The sequence below is a fragment of the Balaenoptera physalus genome (assembly GCF_965194825.1).
Source record: "Balaenoptera physalus genome assembly, chromosome: 12".
In the NCBI taxonomy this organism is placed as follows: Eukaryota; Metazoa; Chordata; class Mammalia; order Artiodactyla; family Balaenopteridae; genus Balaenoptera; species Balaenoptera physalus.
In genome coordinates, this window is record NC_138897.1 from 85,291,005 (window position 1) to 85,309,892 (window position 18,888).

The 18,888-nt window shown below is 48.3% G+C and overlaps 1 protein-coding gene across 13 annotated transcripts in view; it reads right to left on the bottom strand.

The window, feature by feature from the left end:
• Nucleotides 1–18,888, bottom strand: part of KSR2 (kinase suppressor of ras 2) — a 435,324-nt gene that overhangs the window by 15,487 nt on the left and 400,949 nt on the right. For all 13 annotated transcript variants that reach the window (XM_082416773.1, XM_082416774.1, XM_082416782.1 and 10 more), the window contains 3 exons: nt 12,569–12,665; nt 11,401–11,534; nt 5,223–5,354 (listed from right to left, as the gene is read on the bottom strand). In XM_082416773.1, coding sequence (XP_082272899.1) covers nt 5,223–5,354; nt 11,401–11,534; nt 12,569–12,665 — 363 coding nt within the window. The remainder of the gene's footprint in view (nt 1–5,222; nt 5,355–11,400; nt 11,535–12,568; nt 12,666–18,888) is intronic.

Genomic DNA, 18,888 nt, shown 5'->3' on the forward strand with positions numbered 1-18,888 from the left:
AATGAATAAAGAAGATGTGACACATATACACAATGAAATATTACTCAGCCATAAAAAGGAATGAAACTGAGTTACCTGTAGTGAGGTGGATGGACCTAGAGTCTGTCATACAGAGTGAAGTAAGTCAGAAAGAGAAAAACAAATAGCGTATGCCAACACATATATATGGAATCTAGAAAAATGGTACTGATGAACCTAGTGGAGGGCAGGAATAAAGACACTGATGTAGAGAACGGACTTGAGGTCACGGGGGGAGGGGGAGGCTGGGACGCAGTGAGAGAGTAGCACTGACATATATACACTACCAAATGTAAAATAGCAATGGGAAGCTGCTGCATAGCACAGGGAGATCATCTGGGTGCTTTGTGACGACCTGGAGGGGTGGGATAGGGAAGGTGGGAGGGAGCCTCAAGAGGGAGGGGATATGGAGATATATGTGTACATATAGCTGATTCATTTTGTTGTACAGCAGAAACTAACATCACATTGTAAAGCAATTATACTCCAATAAAGATTAAAAAGATAACAAGAATTGGTTACATGTATTATGGTAAATCCATAAACTAAGATATTTATTATTATTATAACATTTCAAAGAAATTTTGCTGACATAAAAAATGCTCAAAATATAATTTTAAGTGAAAAAAGCAGGACACAAAACTGTATATAAGGTATGTTATGCTTTTTAAATACCAGTATATACGTATGGACAAGAGAATAAGAGCAACACAGCAAAATGTTAACAAGGGCTACCTCTCAGTGATAGAAAGAATTTTTTTCTATTATATTTGTGTTTTCTGAGAAGGAAACTTCCTTTGAAATAGTGGAAAGAAAAAAAAAAAACAATCTGAGGGTCAGACTGCCTTGGGTTCAAGTCCTGATTCTACTCTATGCTAGTAATATGTCACTGGGTAGGTCGCTTCCCTTCTGAATCCAGGTTTCCTTACTTGCCAAATGAGAATGATGATAAAACTGCAGTGGGAGAATGTTCATCTGGGAGGCGGAATGCCAGAACAACTCGATGCCGGAGTTATTCTAGAGAGATCGACTATGTTATCGTCTGTTTCATAAATCATGACGTTGTAATGACGGAAGAAACGACTGCCTGCTGCAGTGAGCGGCACGTGGGGACGGATGGGGAGATGGGCTGGGCAGTGCATAAGTGACGCTGGGAGGTGTGGGCGGCAGTGAGGACCATGGTGCACGCGTCGGGGTGTTCAGAGGGCTGTACGGTGGGGATAGGTCTCAACTCACTGAGACGATTCCCCAACTCAGGGGCTAACTGCAACAACCCTAGGAAATGATCTTTCCTCTAACCTGAGATGATTTATGTAAATTTCCTTTAAAGAACACGAAGCACTCAGTTATCCTTTTTACTGATAGAGGACTGTATCAAACCAGCTATTTCTAGGGGCCCACCTCTCAGTTAGCATCTTCTCATCCCTCTGGGGCGAGGAGGGGTGGTAATGCTCAGGTGTTGGGATGTTGAGTTAGGTGGTCAGGAAGCTCTCAAGTTAAGGGTTGGATGATTCTAGTTTTCTTCATCATAAACAATAACACTTATTGCGTTTTCACTCTGTGCTAGACACTAATCTTAGCCTTCTGTATCTACTATGATTATGGGGGAGGTGTATTAGCATGCCTTTTATTCTGATGTTCTGCTATCTGGGGGCTTGCTGACCCTGGAGGGACTGCCCTTCCCAGGCCTAGCCAATTCCTAGAGATAGTAAAGGACTGATCTGTAAGTGTGCTTTTCATATGCAAACTAACCAATCCAAAGTCCTCCACCGTCCCTCCATCTCCTCTATCAGGCTCTCACACTCAGGGCCAATATTCCCCTGCCCTACTCAGGACAGCCCCCATACCCCAGAGCCCACTGAAATTAGTTAAACTAGCCAATGCTAAGCCAGCTCACCCTGCCTCGCCCATTCCTTCCTGAGAAAACCACAATAACAGCTCTTGCCCACATTTTCTTCCGGCTCCCTCTGCCTCCTGACTGACCCTGGTGTTTCCCCGTGTGGCCCTCTGTGGTATGATGTGCCCTCTCCTTCTGGGAACTGTGAATAACAAACTATCCAGTGGTAGTTGTTTCCTGATCTGTTGGCCTCATCAAACCCGATTAATAATAAAACCCACATTTTAAACAAGAAGTGCTATTATCAGCTCCATTTTACAGCTGGGGAAAGTGAGGCTCACGAAGGTTACATATCTTACCCAGGGTCATACAGCAAAATAAGGGGTATAGCCAGAGTTGAAGCCATCTGACTACAGAATTACACCATTGGCCATTATGCTATACTGAGAAACCTACACTCCATCCCATTTGAGGGTCCTTTGTAATTGGGGCAGTGAACTATTTGGGAGGGCAACCCTCTAGCTGATGGTTGGGGCCTAATGAAGGAGGCACACACACGATGGACACTTAGGCACCACTCACGTGAACCGGGGAAGGGAGCCTATCAGGAGCTTGGCCTTGTGCTGTGTGCCTTACAGGTGTTTTCTCATTCAATCCTTAGAACATCTCAATGGGCTTTATTATCTTTGATTTATGGCTGAGGGAAGTAGGGCTCTGAGTGGTGAAATGACTCTCAAGCCTGGGGGCTCTGTGGTTAAAAGCTCCAACCCTGGGGTCAGGATGTCCCAAGTTTGACTCCCAGCTTCATTGCTAATTACCATAAGGCAAGTCACTAAGCCACTCGGAACCTCAGTTTCCTCATCTGTCAATTGGGAACAATGGTACCTGCTTCAAAGTGTGCTTCTGAAGATGCCATGAGACAGCACCCATAACAAGCTTAGCACGGTGCTCAATACACTTTTAAAAGTCCATTTTTGTTCTAAGTCATGCCCCAGCATGATGTCCCCAAGCAACAAGATGCACCTAATTGGCAGGAAACCAGGAGCACCAGGCCCCTCGGAATTCAGCAGTGTCAGGAACAAAAGCCTCATTAAAACTTCCTTTCAAACCTAACTTTCAAGAGAAACTTGCTTGAGGGGGAAAAAAATTGCTAAAGATTAAAACTCCAGTGGAAAACCAATTACTTACTTTGGTACATTTTGTTAATTACAGTCTTTTTTCTTTTGCTAAATTGATAGTAAAATATACCAACTTAATTATTGCAATTTGGTTTCAGATAACAATATCTAACAAGATAAAGATTTGGGCATAAACTAATCAGGGCAAGTGACAGCCTCTTAAGGGGCCCAAGTGACAGATGGCGAGAATCCTGATGTGCCAGCAAACACTGCCCCCACCCCGATTTATAGAGAGGACGCAGCAGGGGTGCTTTTCCATGGAAGACGTTCTCTGTAACATCTCCTGGTGGCGCTAAATCTAACTGTACACATCTGCAAGCCTCCAACTTTCCCAAACAGCTTTCCCAGCTTATCTCTGCCAGCCCGTGTAACCGCCCCCATGGTCGAGGTAAGGTGAGGATTAGCATGGCCATCTGAGGGATAGGCGCACGGAAGCCTTCCTGCTGTACCTTCTCAGAGCGTCTGGATCTGCATCTTAGGGCTGCACCCTGGACCCTCTCTCCCTCCTCTGTACTTTCAAAGACATCTCATTCTCTCCCACGGCTGCAGTTACCCTCTCTTTGCCGACAAGTCCTGAAATCTTTCCCAAACTTAAAATGTGTAGATTCAGCCACCTTCTGGTTGCTCCCCTCAGCTGTCTCCAAGGTAGCTCAAACTCACTGTGTCCAAATCTGCTCTCTCTGCCTTCCTGGCATGTCCCAACCCTGCCCCACCTCCAGGGTCTCTATTTTGGTGAATGACACTACTCTCTACCAAGTTGCTTCAGGTAGATATCTGGCATCACCCACATTTAAACCGACAATCAAGCCCTATCACTTCCACCTCCCAAATGCTGCTTCTTATGTCCAATCCCAGCTTTCACACCCACTGGCACTGATTCAGCGGAGAATTTCAGCATCTCCCCCCTGGATTGGTCAACCGGCCCCAATTTTGTCCTTCTCCTTTCCGTTTTCAACACAGTAGTGCTTGTTCTAATGCTTAAAGTGTGATTATGTCACTCTCCTGCTCAATAACCATCAGTGGCTCCCTACTGCCCTGAAGATGAAAACTCCTTAACTCAGCCTCTAGGTCCCTGCAGAATGCCTTCTTTCCTCTCTAGTCTCTCATCTCACCACCCCAGGCTCATTTTTTCCTGATTCTCCATCCATCAGCTTCCTCTTCTTCCCTCCACCCCTGCTCCCCACATATTCCTCCACTGTGGGCAATTTGTTCTTTTTCACCCTTGTTCCTTTTCATGTGTTCCTTCTATCTGGAACACTTCACCTTACCCTCACCTGGACTACTTACACTCAATCTTTAACAGAGGCTCAGGAGTCACCTCCTCCAGGAAGCTCTCTCTGATCTCCCAGGTTGGATTTAGTTCCTCCTTTCTTCCCACAGTCCTGTGTTTATCCCCAGCATAGCACTTATCACAGAATTTTGTAAAAAAAACTGTTTCCTTGTCTGTCTTCCACCAGACAAGAGAGAATAGGGACCTCTGGTGGTTTTAAAAATGTCCACAAATTGTTTGATACTCCTTCCTGTAAAAAGTAGAGCTTAATTCCCCTCCCCCTGATTTGCTGACTTGCTTCTAACAAACAGGATACGGTAGGAGTGACGATGCATAATTTCTGCGACTAGATCGTAAAGGCAATGCAGCTTCTTGCCGCCGTGCTGTGAGGTCACTCAAGCAGCCTTTGGAAAGGCCTGTGTGGTGAGGGACTGAGGCCCCTGCCAACAGCCATGTGAGCAGGCCACCTTGGAGATGGGCCCTCAGCCTGTCAAACCTTCAGATGAGACTGCAGCCCTGGCCAACGTCTTGACTGCGGCCTAATGCGAGATCCAGAGCCGGTTCAGGACCACTCCCAAATTCCTGGCCACAGAAACTTGAGATAATAAAGGTCGTTTTAAGCCACTAAGTTTTTGACAATTTGTTAATAATAGGCACCCGGTAAACAGCTATTGCACGAATGAATGAATGAATCAGGTAACTTGCCGTGGTCACACAACCAGTGAGAAACCAGGCATGAAGGTTTGCTGGGGTCTCTCTACTACAGCCCGCTCAGATCCCCCCTAACTCACCCAGAAATCCAGCCACCTTTTCCTCCGCAGACAGATCCCCTGTCCCTTCCAAAAGCACTAAAGGAATGCTTTGGGAAGTGCCCCTCTGCCCATGCTGGGGCTCTCAAAAGCCAGGGTGGCCTACCTACCCGAGCGCAAAGACGTCCGAGTGTTTGGAGAAGGGGAGCTTGTCTTCCTCTGTGTCGGGGGACAGCTGGCGGATGATCTCCGGGGCCAAGTGGCACAGCCAGCCGCTCTGGATACGCAGCTTGTCATCACGCCTGGAGAAGCAAAGCACAGAGTGAGCCCCGTTTCACAGCCCAGGGAGGACCAGTCCTCCATCACGGACCCCAAGTCCCTGGACCATCTCTGCTGGCTTTCTTGTGTTCCTCCCCCATCCCTAGCCCCCCATCAAGCACTGCCTGACCTTGTACTTGAGGCCAAGACTCAGTGGGAGGTGCAGGAAAGGCTGATCTGTAGAGAGACACCTAACACCCAAACAGTCATCGTGTCCCTTCGCCTCTGAGGCGCCCCCTTCTCCATCTTCATTTAACAAATACAGCCGATTCTTGTTATTCGTGGCACTTATGTTCTATAAAGTCTCAGCAAACACTGAATTAGTGAAAACTGAGTTTTTGCTCCTGGAGGAAATATATACATACACACGCATGCACACATCTCAAAAAGATTATAATCTTAAATCCTAAAAACAATTCATCCCAGTCTATTTTATTTTACACAAGAGAAAATGAGGCTCAGAAGTATTACGTGATTTGCCCTGAGGCTGCCCCACTGCCCGGGGGCAGAATTGCAAAACCCATCCAACTGGCCCCAGAGCTGGAGCTTCTTGCCCTGCACTGCACCAGCCCATCTCCATCCTCTGGTCATTGCTGATGAGAGCTGAAACAAAACTGCACAGCACCCTCTCCTTGGACCTCAGCTGGGAACATGTGCATCAGTTGACTCAAGTTTTTCACCACCCTGTACATGTCCACGAATGACTGTGAATGTGCCATGAGTATTGATTCGGGGGTTACAAATAAATTTTAGTGAGTAGGTGAATTTGCAAATATGGAATCCGCGAATAATGAGGACCGACTGTATTTATGAGCACCCACTACGCCTAGGCTCTGTTCTCTGCACTGGGACCACAGCAGTGAACAAGACTGACAAAGTCCCCGCCCTCCTGGAGCTTGTACTTTGGTAGGGGAAAGTGATGACAAATGAACTATCTAAACAGGAAAGATTAAAATAGGAGAATGTGTCAAAGATAAGAGGGAGCTTACTTTAGGTAAAATGTGAGCTAAGATTTTCATGACATAAAGGATCCAGCCATATGAACAAGGAGAAGAATACTCTAGGCAGAAGAGAAGTGAGGACAAAGGCCCAAGGCAGGTCCTCTTTGGGGTGTTCTAGAAACCCAAAGAACATCAGTGTAGTGGGGACATATCATGCTACCCCACGCAGCCATTAAATTGTACACGACAATTCCCTTGTTGATGGGTCTTAGGTGATTCCCTCTCTCATCATTATAAACAAAGCTGCAATGCACATCCTTGGGTAGGTACCGTGCATATATCTCTTCACCTACATCTATGGGTGGGTGAAATTCTTAGAAGACAAATTCTTAGAAGACAAAGGATACTGGCTCCCTTCTTCATATTGTAAGTCTTCAGCAAGTACAGAGCTTTCTATTTGGGACTGAAATCTGAACTTCTATGAGGTTTCCACTGATTCAAGACTCCTGGGAAAAGGTCAGTTAACACAGGGAGAGTGGGATGGATCTCTCAAACCATCAAGAGTGAGATCATGAAGGACCAGATCCTCTAGCATGTGGGGACCTGCTGGAGACCTGGGGCTGGCTGGATTTTATACATCTTCCAGGGTGAGCTTTGAGCTATTTAAGGTGTGAGGAACTGCTCCCTTAACTGTACTCATGCATATCCCATAATCATGATTACTGCCCTATCTGAACACCTTCCACAGCAGTGCTATCCAACAGAACTTTCCATGATGATGGAAATGCTCTCCATCTCTGCTGTCCAATATGGCAGCCACTAGCCATCATGACTACTGAGGACTTGGAATCCAGCCAGCGCAAATGAAGAACTGAACTTTTCGTTTTATTTAATTTTAATTAAAGTTACAATTACATAGCCATATGTGGCTACCATATTGGAAAGTGCTGCTCTAGACGATCACTTACTACAAATGGATTTTTTTCATTTATATGTATTTTAACAGGTTACCTTCTAACGTGATCGTAAATGGAAACTAGTACTTTTTTAGTACACGTTAAAATTAAGATAAAAAATGTTTGTTCGCATCCTCCCTAAAGTCAGCTTGTGGACCACACGTGTGAGGGGATGAGAGAACCCTGACGGAAGAGGCTCCAGGAGTTTGGAGTTCTGGGTTTGGAGCTGGACAATTCTCCGTGGTGGAGGGACCGTCCTGGGCACTGCAGGATGTGTGGTAGCATCCCTCGCCTCTACCCACTAGATGCCAGTTGCACGCCCTTCCGTGTTGTGACAACCAAAAATGTGTCCAGACATCACAAATGTCTCTGGGGGGTGGGAGAGTCCCAGTTGAAAAAAATCACTGTTCTAATTTATACATAGAACAAGGAAATAGTCCAAATTTCACTTTCAGCTTTAGTGACACATGACGTGCTCCTGTGCTCTACACAGCAGACCTGACAGGACACATCCTCTGCTGGAGCCGGAAAATAGGACTCAAATCCACTGGCGAGCCTGTGAGTTGGCAGGGTCCAATGAGTTCTGGCTTCTAGAATTGGGGATGCTGGCAGGGGTTTAAGGACCCATCTGTTGCTTACTAGCTGTTCGCCCTTGAGCAGACCTGGGTCTCTACTTTCCCATCCAAGTTTGTTTGCAAAATGGGCACATGAACTTGGACTCCACACGGCTGGTGCAAGGATGGAAGGAGAAGGGCTGGGTCAGCTGCCAGGGCCACACGATTACTGGACATCACTATTCCCTAGGGAATTTTTTGTCGCTTGAGGACTCAGAAATGGAATGGAGATTAGAGTCCAAAGTAAGAATGTCATCTAAGAAAGAAGGGCCGTGGCCTGGGCCAGCCACCATTCTCCTGGCATGACCAGGCCCTGTGGGGGGGGGGGGTGTGTGGAATGGAATGCTGCTGCCAAAAGGGCAAACGTCCCAGTTCCCATCTCATCCAACAGCCCCTTCCGCCTCCTCCTGACTCACTGCGGCAGTGGAGGTTTGGAATTGTAGGGCTGGGCCAGGAAGAAGGGTGCTGGCCGCTCGATAACCATCATCCTGGGGCGGATGTGAGCACGTGCCTAGAGGGGGCTGGGAGCCAGGCCTGGCACAGACGCCCTGGGGTGTCCTGTTCCCATGGTGATGGACCCATCGGTGACCAACCCAAATCGTCTTCATTATGGTTATTATTATGATCAATAACAGCCTGTGGGCAACTGGCATGATGCCACTGGCATCTCAAATGACACCTTTTCTGGACGACGGCAGAACAGCTGTAGGCAAGGCAATGCCGGGGACGGGCTCAGGGGAAGCCCTGGCATCTGTCTGGATGTTCAGAACGTGCTCACTTACTGTTACCCCTGCCCCTGCCCCAGGCCTGGCTGATCTCCCCTTTCTGGGCACCCAGCACTGTCAGTGCCCCAAGGTCTAACTGAGGGAAGGGCAGGAAGGCAAGTAACTCCTGCTGAGCGCCTCCTGTATGTCAGGCTGTCCCCCCAACTTAATTCTTATGTGCCCACAATCAGATGGATATCACCGCTGTTCTATGGGTCAGGAAATAGCCTCAAAAAGCTTGAGTGACCCTCCCAAAGCCATGGAGGGAACAAGTGAAAGAACTAACATCCGTTTGATTGCAAGTCTTTAAAACTCCAGCGACTAAACTCCTAACCACAATTCTACACGAATTCTATAGCACACCGTTTGGGAGCAAAGTTCTGAACTGAGCCCTATTTGCCCTCCAACAGGGAAAAAAGCACAGGAAGCCACCGACGGCTACTCCTGGGTAGCCAGACGCTGTGGATCTCTGGTTGGGAGAGATTGCTGAGGGCTCCCTGGCCTCTTGCAACACTAACCGGGTTTGCGATGACAGCCAGCCTGGGGCATGGTGGGGGCGGGGGCGGTGTGCTGTCTGGGCGACAAGGCCAGAAGCCACCTTGCCCTTGACTTGCACTCCCTTCCTGGTTGACACTGGGCCTCCATGAATGAGCTGAAGGTCATTCCTTTTCCCTTTGCTTTCTCGTCTCCCTGTGGCTTCAGAAAACCATGAATCTAAAGGGAAAAAATCAGGGACTTCCCTGGTAGCGCAGTGGTTAAGAATCCGCCTACCAATGCAGGGGACATGGGTTCGAGCCCTGGTCCGAGAAGATCCCACGTGCCGCGGAGCAACTAAGCCTGCGAGCCACAACTACTGAGCCTGCGCTCTAGAGCCACAACTACTGAGCCCGTGTGCCACAACTACTGAGCCTGCATGCCACAACTACTGAAGCCCACGCGCCTAGAGCCCGTGCTCCACAACAAGAGAATCCACCGCGATGAGAAGCACGCGCATCGCAACAGAGTAGCCCCTGCTCGCTGCAACTAGTGAAAGTCCGCGTGTAGCAACGAAGATCCAACGCAGCCATAAATAAATAAATAAATAAATAAAATTTAATAAATAAATAAAGGGAAAAGATCAGAGGCCCTCTGGTTTTTGGGGGAGAAGCCACTGACAAGGAGAAAGCGTGTGGACCTGCCACCAGGAGGGAGGAATCTGATTTTTTTTTTTCTTAGGAGCCTTGGACTAGGTTAAAGACAACGCCTGCTGAACCTCTTGTCTTGACACAAATACTTGGGTTCATAGTGATGTCACCAACTGCTTCCTCTGCCTTTGGCCTGGGGCAATGGAAACAGGGAGGGAGCGATTCCCCAACCAGTAAACCGGAACCTAAGTGGATTCTTGGCTTCTTGGGTTCTGACTTGATGACTCTCTCCATCTATCCATTGATCCATTTGTTAATCTCCTGTCTACTTACTTTCTTATCTTAGGGAGTATAGGTAGTTTTGGAGATGAATGTCTTTGGGTGGAGTAAAATCTTAAAAAAAACCCTTCAGCTTCTGTTTGTTACTGCAACACACAGGAACAGCTAGATCAGCCTCCACCAGATTTCAGATGGTCTGACTGAGGTTCAAGGCACTACAGAGCACGAACAAAATTCACTTTGTTGGGGGGCTCCTGGGTGTACCTCAAACGGATCAGGGATTTTCCAAAGCAGCTGAAATGGAAGTACAATGAGAGAAACCAGGGCTTGGGGGGTGCTGCCTTTCTGGAGAGGCATACCATTTGTTAAAAGAGGCATGATTAGAGAGAACATGCTGGGTTTAAAGTGTGTGTGTGTGTGTGTGTGTGTGTGTGTGTGTGTGTGTGTGTGTGTGTGTGTGTGTGTGTGTGTGTGTGTAGCCCACACTCCAAATTAAAAGCCACAAAGGGCAGACCTTCTGAATTATGGGTTGTTTATTTGGGATCAGGCTGTTTTTCACATGGTCAACTCAAGGTAGCTTGCTCTAGGGTGAGTGGTGGCTGAGAGTTTATTACTTAACAATAGTTAATGACCCTCCTGGGTGATACTGAGGAGGTATATGCAAATTAATACCAATTACAACAACTCCACAGAAGCTATTGGGTTGGCCAGAAAGTTCGTTCGGGTTTTTCCATAAGGTGTTACAGAAAAACCCGAACGAACTTTTTGGCCAACCCAGTATTATTTGTAGAGCTTGATAGGCTCCAGGCATCGTGCTGGATGCTTGCTGTGTGTTGTCATATTCTACCCTCATAACGACCCTCTGAGGCAGGAATCATCATACCGAGCATTTTTCTTGCAGGAAAGTGAAGGCACAGTTCATAAGTGGCAGAGCCAAGCTGGGCCCCGGGTGGGTCTGACTTTAAATCCCTTGCTCTTAACTACACTCCTGCTGTACTAAAACAACGGGATTCATAAGAAAACTTTGAGCGAGGGCGCTTGGGGGAGCCCAACTTCCATGTGTGTGCTTGGAGTAAGGAGAGTGTCTTCCAGTGAAATTCAAGGGCAAGGGCGTTGCAGGACTGAAGGATGCTTTGTGCCTATTCAAACGCGCCATTTCCAAGACAGGCCCCGTGGGACTCAGAGTGTGACCTGGGCATCCGCACTGCATCATGGGCTCAGCAGCCTAGCCGCGCAGCTAAGCGACCTCAGGTCCGGCATCGCATCTAGGTCACTGAAGCCATCTGGGTGACTTCTCATCCCCTGACCGTCATCTGTCAAGAACCCCTCTGGGCCCTTCTACCACCTCTCACCTGCCAGCCTGCAGCACCCCGGAAATGCTGAAGAGCCCGAAGTCTGTGATCACCACTTTGCCGTTGTCGTAGAAGACGTTCTTGGACTTGAGGTCCTTGTGCAGGATTCCCTTGGCGTGGAGGTAGCCCATGCCCTGCAAGAAACAAGGATACAGGGAGCTGCCAGAGGATACCCATGCCCTCACTGCCAGCCTGGCCTGGGTTCACGATTCACACGCCTTGCCTTTCCACTGAAACCACACACTGAACAGCTGCAGATCCGGGACCCAAATGCCAAGGTGTGCAGGTGGGGTGGAGAAGGCATGGCGAGTGGGAACAGGCAGGGTCCCCAAGACAGAAATCTGCCACCACCCTCAGATCATAGCAAAACCATCTCCATCTAAGCTCTTCTGCTTCCTGAAGAAGAAACGAAGGAAGATCTCCCCAGAGGGAAAGGGGCGGGGACAAACCTGAAAAGAGGCCCCCAGAGTAAGGAATCCCATCAGCCATCTTCTCCACTTCCATTCTGCAGAATAACTCACCTGCAGGAGACTTGTTCCTTAGATCTACTTAACCCACACAACTGCAGAATTTCACTGTGCTCCTCAAGACACATATCATGAGGCAATAATCAAGAACATGGAGAAGGGTCTATGGGAGGTCAAGCTTAAGGGTGAAATGTCTAGATTTCTCTTTTTGCCTTAATGAGCAGTCACATTTTAATTTCTTTTTGCAGCTCAGTCCTGACACTTCCAATGGGAAATAAAAACCTGAAGACGATGGACTAACGAGGCACCCACCAGAAAACACAGGATGGTCCTGTTTGTTTTAATCCCAAACACCACCAAACAATTTGATGCTTCCCCAGCAGCTGTGGAGAGAGATGGCTTACATTCATGGGAATTCAAGGCTTCAAGGGGTAAGGGATTCCAGCAATAAGAAGAGTCCCTCACCCCCGGTCTCTGCACACACCCAATTATCACGATGATGGGGCACCAGATGGAAACCAAACATTAGTAGACCATCCTCATGGTTGTATCTCAGCAAAATTCTTACATACACACGGCCTGGTATTGCTCAGGTCAAGTTTAATTTCTTTTAAGCCCAGACTGTTGATCTGAAGCCAGACCATGAGTCTCAGGAGGGGTCTTTCTGAGGTTCAGGGAGGAGGCCCCAGACCCTACGGTACCTTCACAATTTCTTGGGCAATCTGCCTCGTTTTGTTGACATCCAAGACGATCTTGGCATCCCTCACCACAGAGTAGAGTGTGCGGCCCTTACAGAGGCTGGAAAGCAAAAGGACAAAATTAATTATTGGCAGTTGTTACGATAAGGGCCACACACAACAGTTATTAAAAGTGACACATAGAGGGAATTCCCTAGCGGTCCAGTGGTTAGGACTCGGTGCTTTCACTGCCGGGGCCCGGGTTCGATCCCTGGTTGGGGAAAAAAGATCCCGCAAGCCACGTGGCACACACACACAAAAGTGACACATAGAGAGTGGGTGTGTGTGGACATGCCACTATTATGCCTGCAAGATACTAAGCCACCACAGCCTTGCACTGGACCTCAGTTCTGGTTCTGGGATTCGGGTCTGGGAGCAATTCCTTTGGGGTTCTTCAGGATCTCTATCAGCTACCCCCAGCATCCAAGGACACCTGCAGAGTCTAGCCTAGCCCAGAAGCAGGTTTCACCACGTACCGTCTAACACAGGCTCTCACAGGTGAAAATTTGCCTGTAAACCGATAACTTCTGGGGTCCTCAGACAGCACTCAGACGGCACTCTGCCAGCCCCTCGGCCCAGCTGCTCTCACTCGCCAGGAGCCACTGGTGTGTGGGGAAAGTGACGAAAGACCAGCAAAGCGGCCGCTGATGTGTACTAAGTACCGTCAGTGAATAATGTATTCAAGCCTTTAGACAGGGGTGTGTAAACACCAGTAACACTCCCCCAAAGCAGATGCCTGTCTGGATAGAGGGCTTTCAAACTATTTTCAGCCTCACTGAGCTCATTTCGAGGACCAGTGGTTCAAGATGAATGACAAGATGAAAAAGGACGTTACACAGTGACAGTAACACCTAATTTAATTGCCGGCGTGTTTACCCATCTTTTTCCTCTGCAATGAGCCTGAATCCTGGCGCACACAGACCAGGAACTCGATAAACAGCCCACAAATGAATGAGTGAATGAATGAATGAGTGAATGAATGAGTTCTAGATTCACCATAGCATTCCCCAGCCCCTAGCATCACATCTGGTTCATCACATCCAATATTGGCTGAAAGAAGAAGGAACGACATTAGGAAAGTTCATTTTTCCTCTATGTCTAAACGATGGCATGAATTTTTCTTTTAATCTGTGACTTGATTGCTAAAATATTCTTGGCATTGTATTCATTCCTTTAGTAGTCACCGAGCCCTGCTGTGGGCTTGAATTAGCTGAGATGGTGTGGTTATAGCCAGAACTCAGGTATCAGAGGGATCTGTTTGAATCCCAGCTCTGCTCTTTACTTACCACGTGTCGTTCTGTCTTTGGATGGGTTACTTAACCTCTCTGGGCCTCAGATTCCTCATCTATCAAAGGGAACTAATGATACCCACCCACAGAGTTAGTATGAGGACGGAATGAGAGAAGGAGCAGGTGGGGAGTGGAGCACACTGGTTAGAACAGGGGCCCAGAGTCAGACTGGCTTAGAACCGTGGTTTGTCAGTCAGTGGCTGTGTGACCCTGGGCAGGAGAGCTAACCTCTCTGAGCCTCAGTTTCATTATCTGTAAAACAAGGTCGACAGTTTTTGCTTTACAAGATTTCTTAGGAAAATCACATGAAATCAGGCATATCAAGGTGTAGGCAACTCTCCATGCCCAACACAGTAAGTATTCATGAAACTCTAGCTATTCTGAGAGGTGGTAAATGATCAATACAATGGTGAACATACACATACTTGTGCGCAAATTATATATCAGTTACGTACTTATACACACATCACATCCGTCTGTCCGTCTATTACCTATCCACGTATCCACTTACCCACCATGCTACCTATAATCATCCATGATCTTCAACTGAGATTCGTTTCTTCACCTGCTTGAGGTGAGATTCCCAGGGTAGCTGACTCACAGGGAGTCGGATTCGCCCGCCTGTCCAGGGTTGCCCAGTAAGTCGGCGAGGGGCAGCCATGGTGACTCAGGGCTGTCCCCGCTTGTTGTCTCAGGCACTGGGTTTGCTACTGCTGGAGGTGAGGTGGAGGGGGGCAGTGGGTTGCACAGCCAATTAGACCACAGTGACATTTAAGTATTAGGGATGGCGGAGACCGTGGGTGGATTCCCTCCCCTGGAGACTCTGTTCTTGAACAGCCACCTACACTCATTACAGGCCAGAGCCCAGAAGAAATATGTCCCCACTGCAGACGGCCAAGCGAACAATCGCAACAGGCTCCAAGCCTCCCAGACTCTCAGTGTAACTGCATAGAAGTTGCAGCCTCCAAATGTCCATCCCTGTCTCCTTTCCCCTGGTCACATCCTCCTTTCCAGCTGCAGCTGCTAAAGTCTTTGCTTCTCTCACTACCTTATGGCATCTGGAGCCCCTGGACACACACACACACACACACACACACACACACATGTGCACGTGCACACTGGCTGGTAAGATATCAACTGGTACGACCACAGCTCGGCACTTTTACTTAAGTGAAACATACAAATAAGCCATAACCAGCAATTCCTCTCCTAAGTATGTATCCAGAAGGCATGCACACTCATATTCACCTATAGACATGTACCAGAATGTACTAGAATATTCTAGAATGTTAATAGCAACCCATTCATAATAGCCCCAAACTGGAACCTACCCAAATGTTCACTGACAGAAAAATGGATAAATTATGATATATCTGTATAACAAAATATACTCATACTGAACTGTTAATAAGCAAACTACTGCTAATCGCAAAAGACATGAAGTTCTAAACCTAATGTTGAGCAAAAGAAGCCACACACACACTGAATGACTCCATTTATATAAAGTGCAAAAGCAGACAAAACTGGTCCATGTGTTAGAAGTCAGCACAGCAGTGACCCTTGGTGGGTGGGGAGGATGGAGAGGGGGTGGGTGAGCTGGGGGCAGGTGATGCTCTGTGTTTTGATTTGGGTGTTGGTTATATGGATGTGCATTTAGTGGAAATTAATCGGGCTGCGCTCTTAGGATCTGAACACTTTGGCAGGTACGTTATCCTTCCAAAAACAATTTACTTTAAAAAAAATCAGCGAGGAAAGGATGAACAATTAATACAACAGTGTTAAGCTTTAAAATCTAAGCCAATATTGACACCCCAGGTAACTATTTCTAAATGCTTCACACAGCCCCGAGGGGCAGCATCTAGAGGGACATGAGGGGCTCCAGGCCTGGCTGTGCCTGCTCAGGTGTTTATCGGACGCTGAGTTGAAGGTGAGGGCTGAGCTCTAAGCAGCAGCAGGCATTAGGCAGGTGTCCAGGGTGCCCAAGGCTCCAACTGTCCAGGCAAGTTAGTCCAACTATCCACGGCAACTGCTCCGAGCTTGGGATTTCTGTGGCTAATGCCAGTGCCCTAAAAGCTGCTTGTGCTTGGGTGGTGTGGAAGGGAAGCGAGGAGAGGATGAAGGTTTACTGAGCACATGTGGGACCTCTCTCATATCCAGGCATCCTTCCCAGCATCCCTGCAGGGTCCACGTTATCACCCACCTCTTACAGGTGAGGATGTGGAGACCCAGAGGGGTGGAGGACCTGCTCACAGACACATGGCCATGGTGCCAGCCTGTTCCTGATCTCTCATCTCATCCACAGTGTGGGCACCCTGTTATTGGACATGATTTTGGGGCCATGAAAGAGACACACAGCCGAGGGAACCCAAATCCCAACTCTACCATTTACTGCTTGTCGGGTGACCTCGGGAAGTGACTTCAACCTCAGCTTCCTCATCTGTAAAATGGGGACAACAGAAACAATACCAGCTAACGTGGACTGAGCCCTTTCTATGTGCCTGACGCCAGCCCAAGCACAAGAGCCCCAGGAGGTGGGTACTCTCGAGGTATTTCATTGATTCCAGTGTGCATTTCCTCACATTGTAACTAACATCTCTGAAATCAGAATGTGTTTTGCATTCGTTGACAGGTCACAGTTTCACGGGCACTGCCCTTCTCTCTTCGTAGTATATAAAAGAAACGGCGCATATTCTAATTGACGGCATCTTTGATTTAATCAAGTTCGGGATCAGCCCCATTTTTACAGATGAGGGAACTGAGGCTCAGAGAGGTTAAGCAGAGCTGATTTGAACCCAGGAAGGCTGGCTCCAGAGTTTACGCTCTTAACCCCCATCTTTTGTTTCTTAAAAATTTTCTCAGACTCCAGCACATCATAGGCCCTCAGTGAATGGTAGCTATAATATCACTACTAACATCACCTATGGCAATGAAGATTAATGAGGTCCGCAGGCGTCAGTAGCAGAGTCAGTCTGGACGTCAAGAGAAGGTGTTTCAGTGGTTTAAGGATATTTAGTACCTCCCTAGCTTCTGGGGCAGTAGGCCCAAGCACTAGTGTACACACAGTATCTCCCTCTGCAACAAAGATCATGTTTTTCCAAGAAGAGAGGCAAAACTGGGAATGTTCCACCTTATCTGCAGGTCAACATCTCTTCTGACCATGGCCCCAGGCACCTCAAATAATGCTGTTTTTGACCCCATATCTCAGGTGACACAGTAAACCTATGGCCCAGATGGCAAGGCAAATGAAAGACGTTTGTTGTAAACCAGCCTAAAAGAGGCTTGTCAGAAACAATGAGATAAAACCATCTAGAGGTTTCTCCCCAAGGGCCTCTGTCCAAACTGGCTCATTCTCCCAAAACAGTGGCTGGGAAAGAAACCTGAACGCCATGGCAGCCGTTTCCTTTCTCTCCTGCAAATTCCTCAGCGTCAAGGCCGGGGACCCAGGCCAGCGTGAATGGTGGGCAGTGGGAGCTGGGGGCCACCTCCTCTGAAGACCGACAGACCGGCTCTCAGCCCAGCTCTGCCCCCTCTGAGCCCACACGGCCTTGGGGACTAACTGGGCCTCATCTGTGTCCACATCTGTAACTGTGGGTGTGGTCAACTCCATGACGGTCCCCCAAAGATATCCACACCCCAATCCACAGAAACAGTAAACATTTACATGGCAAAAGGGACTCTGCAGCTGTGATTAAATTAAGGTTCTTGAGGTGGGGAGATTACCCTGGATGACCAGGGTGGGCCCAACATGGCATCACAAGAAGCCTTATAAAAGGGAGGCGAGAGTCACAGGAAGGTGGCAAGTGAATCGAGAGGCAAAAGAGAGGCAGAGGGAGATCTGAGTACGGAAGAGGCAGCTGAGGGATGTTACGTGAGAAAGAACCATCCGGTCTTTGCTGGCTGTGCAGATGGAGGAAGGGGCTGTGAGCCAAGGAAGGCAGGCAGCCTGCAGAAGCTGGAAGGGGCAAGGGGCAGATTCTCCCCTAGAGCCCCCAGCATGGAAGGCAGCTCTTCAAGGCCTTGATTTTAACCCTGTGAGACCCATTTTGGACTTCGGACCTCCAGAGCTGAAAGATAAATTTTTGTTGTTCCAAGCCACTGAGTTTGTGGTAATCTGTTACTGCAGCAATCAGAAACTAACCCAGTAGGGCAGTAAGTACTGTCGCAGAGGGGGGCATGAGGGTGAAATGGGGTCACAGAAGTACAGTGCTTGGCCCAGGGCCTGGCCAGAACGTGTGCTGCTTGAACATGGATATCATGGTTCATAATATTCTAACATTATTATTTCTAGTAATATTCTAATACTATTTCTAATAATAATGTTCTCCTGCCTGGATGACCACATTGCCCCTCATGGCTGCTCCGGCTTCCCCAATCCATTCTCCAGCCAGCACTCCGAGCGGTGGCTTCAAGATGCAAAGCTGACCAAGTCGCTCCCCAGTGCCCTCCGGATAGAGACCCAACTCCTCCAGCGCCCAAAGGCCCTGCACAGACTGGTCTCTGCACACAGCTCCACCCCTTCACTCACAGAGCTCCAGCCACACCAGCCTGCCTCAGGGCCTTTGCTCGGGTCGTTTCCTCAGCCAGCAACGCTCTCCCCATCTGTCCTCAAAAGCCTTCCCAGCTAGGTCCCTATTCCCGTCAGACCCCGTGGCACTGTGCACTCCATCCTTGCAGCCCTTGTCATGGCTCTCATTGTACACGTGTCAGCTGGAGTCTTTGATTAGAGGCTGTCTCTCCCTCCAGGCTGTACACACCACGAAGGCAGGGTCTAACCTATCTGGTTGCCGCTGTACTCCCAACACACAAAAGCTTCTGATGGAACGAATGGATACGATGCTACAGCTGCTTCCCGTGGCCAGGCCTCCTCTTCCAGGATTCCAGGGAGTGACAGTCCCATCAGAGCATCATGTATCACATCCAACCAAAGAAAAACAATTTCTCAGGGGCCTGTGTCTTCACCTTTCTTGGCTTATTTGTTCGTGTGCTTTTTGGGGA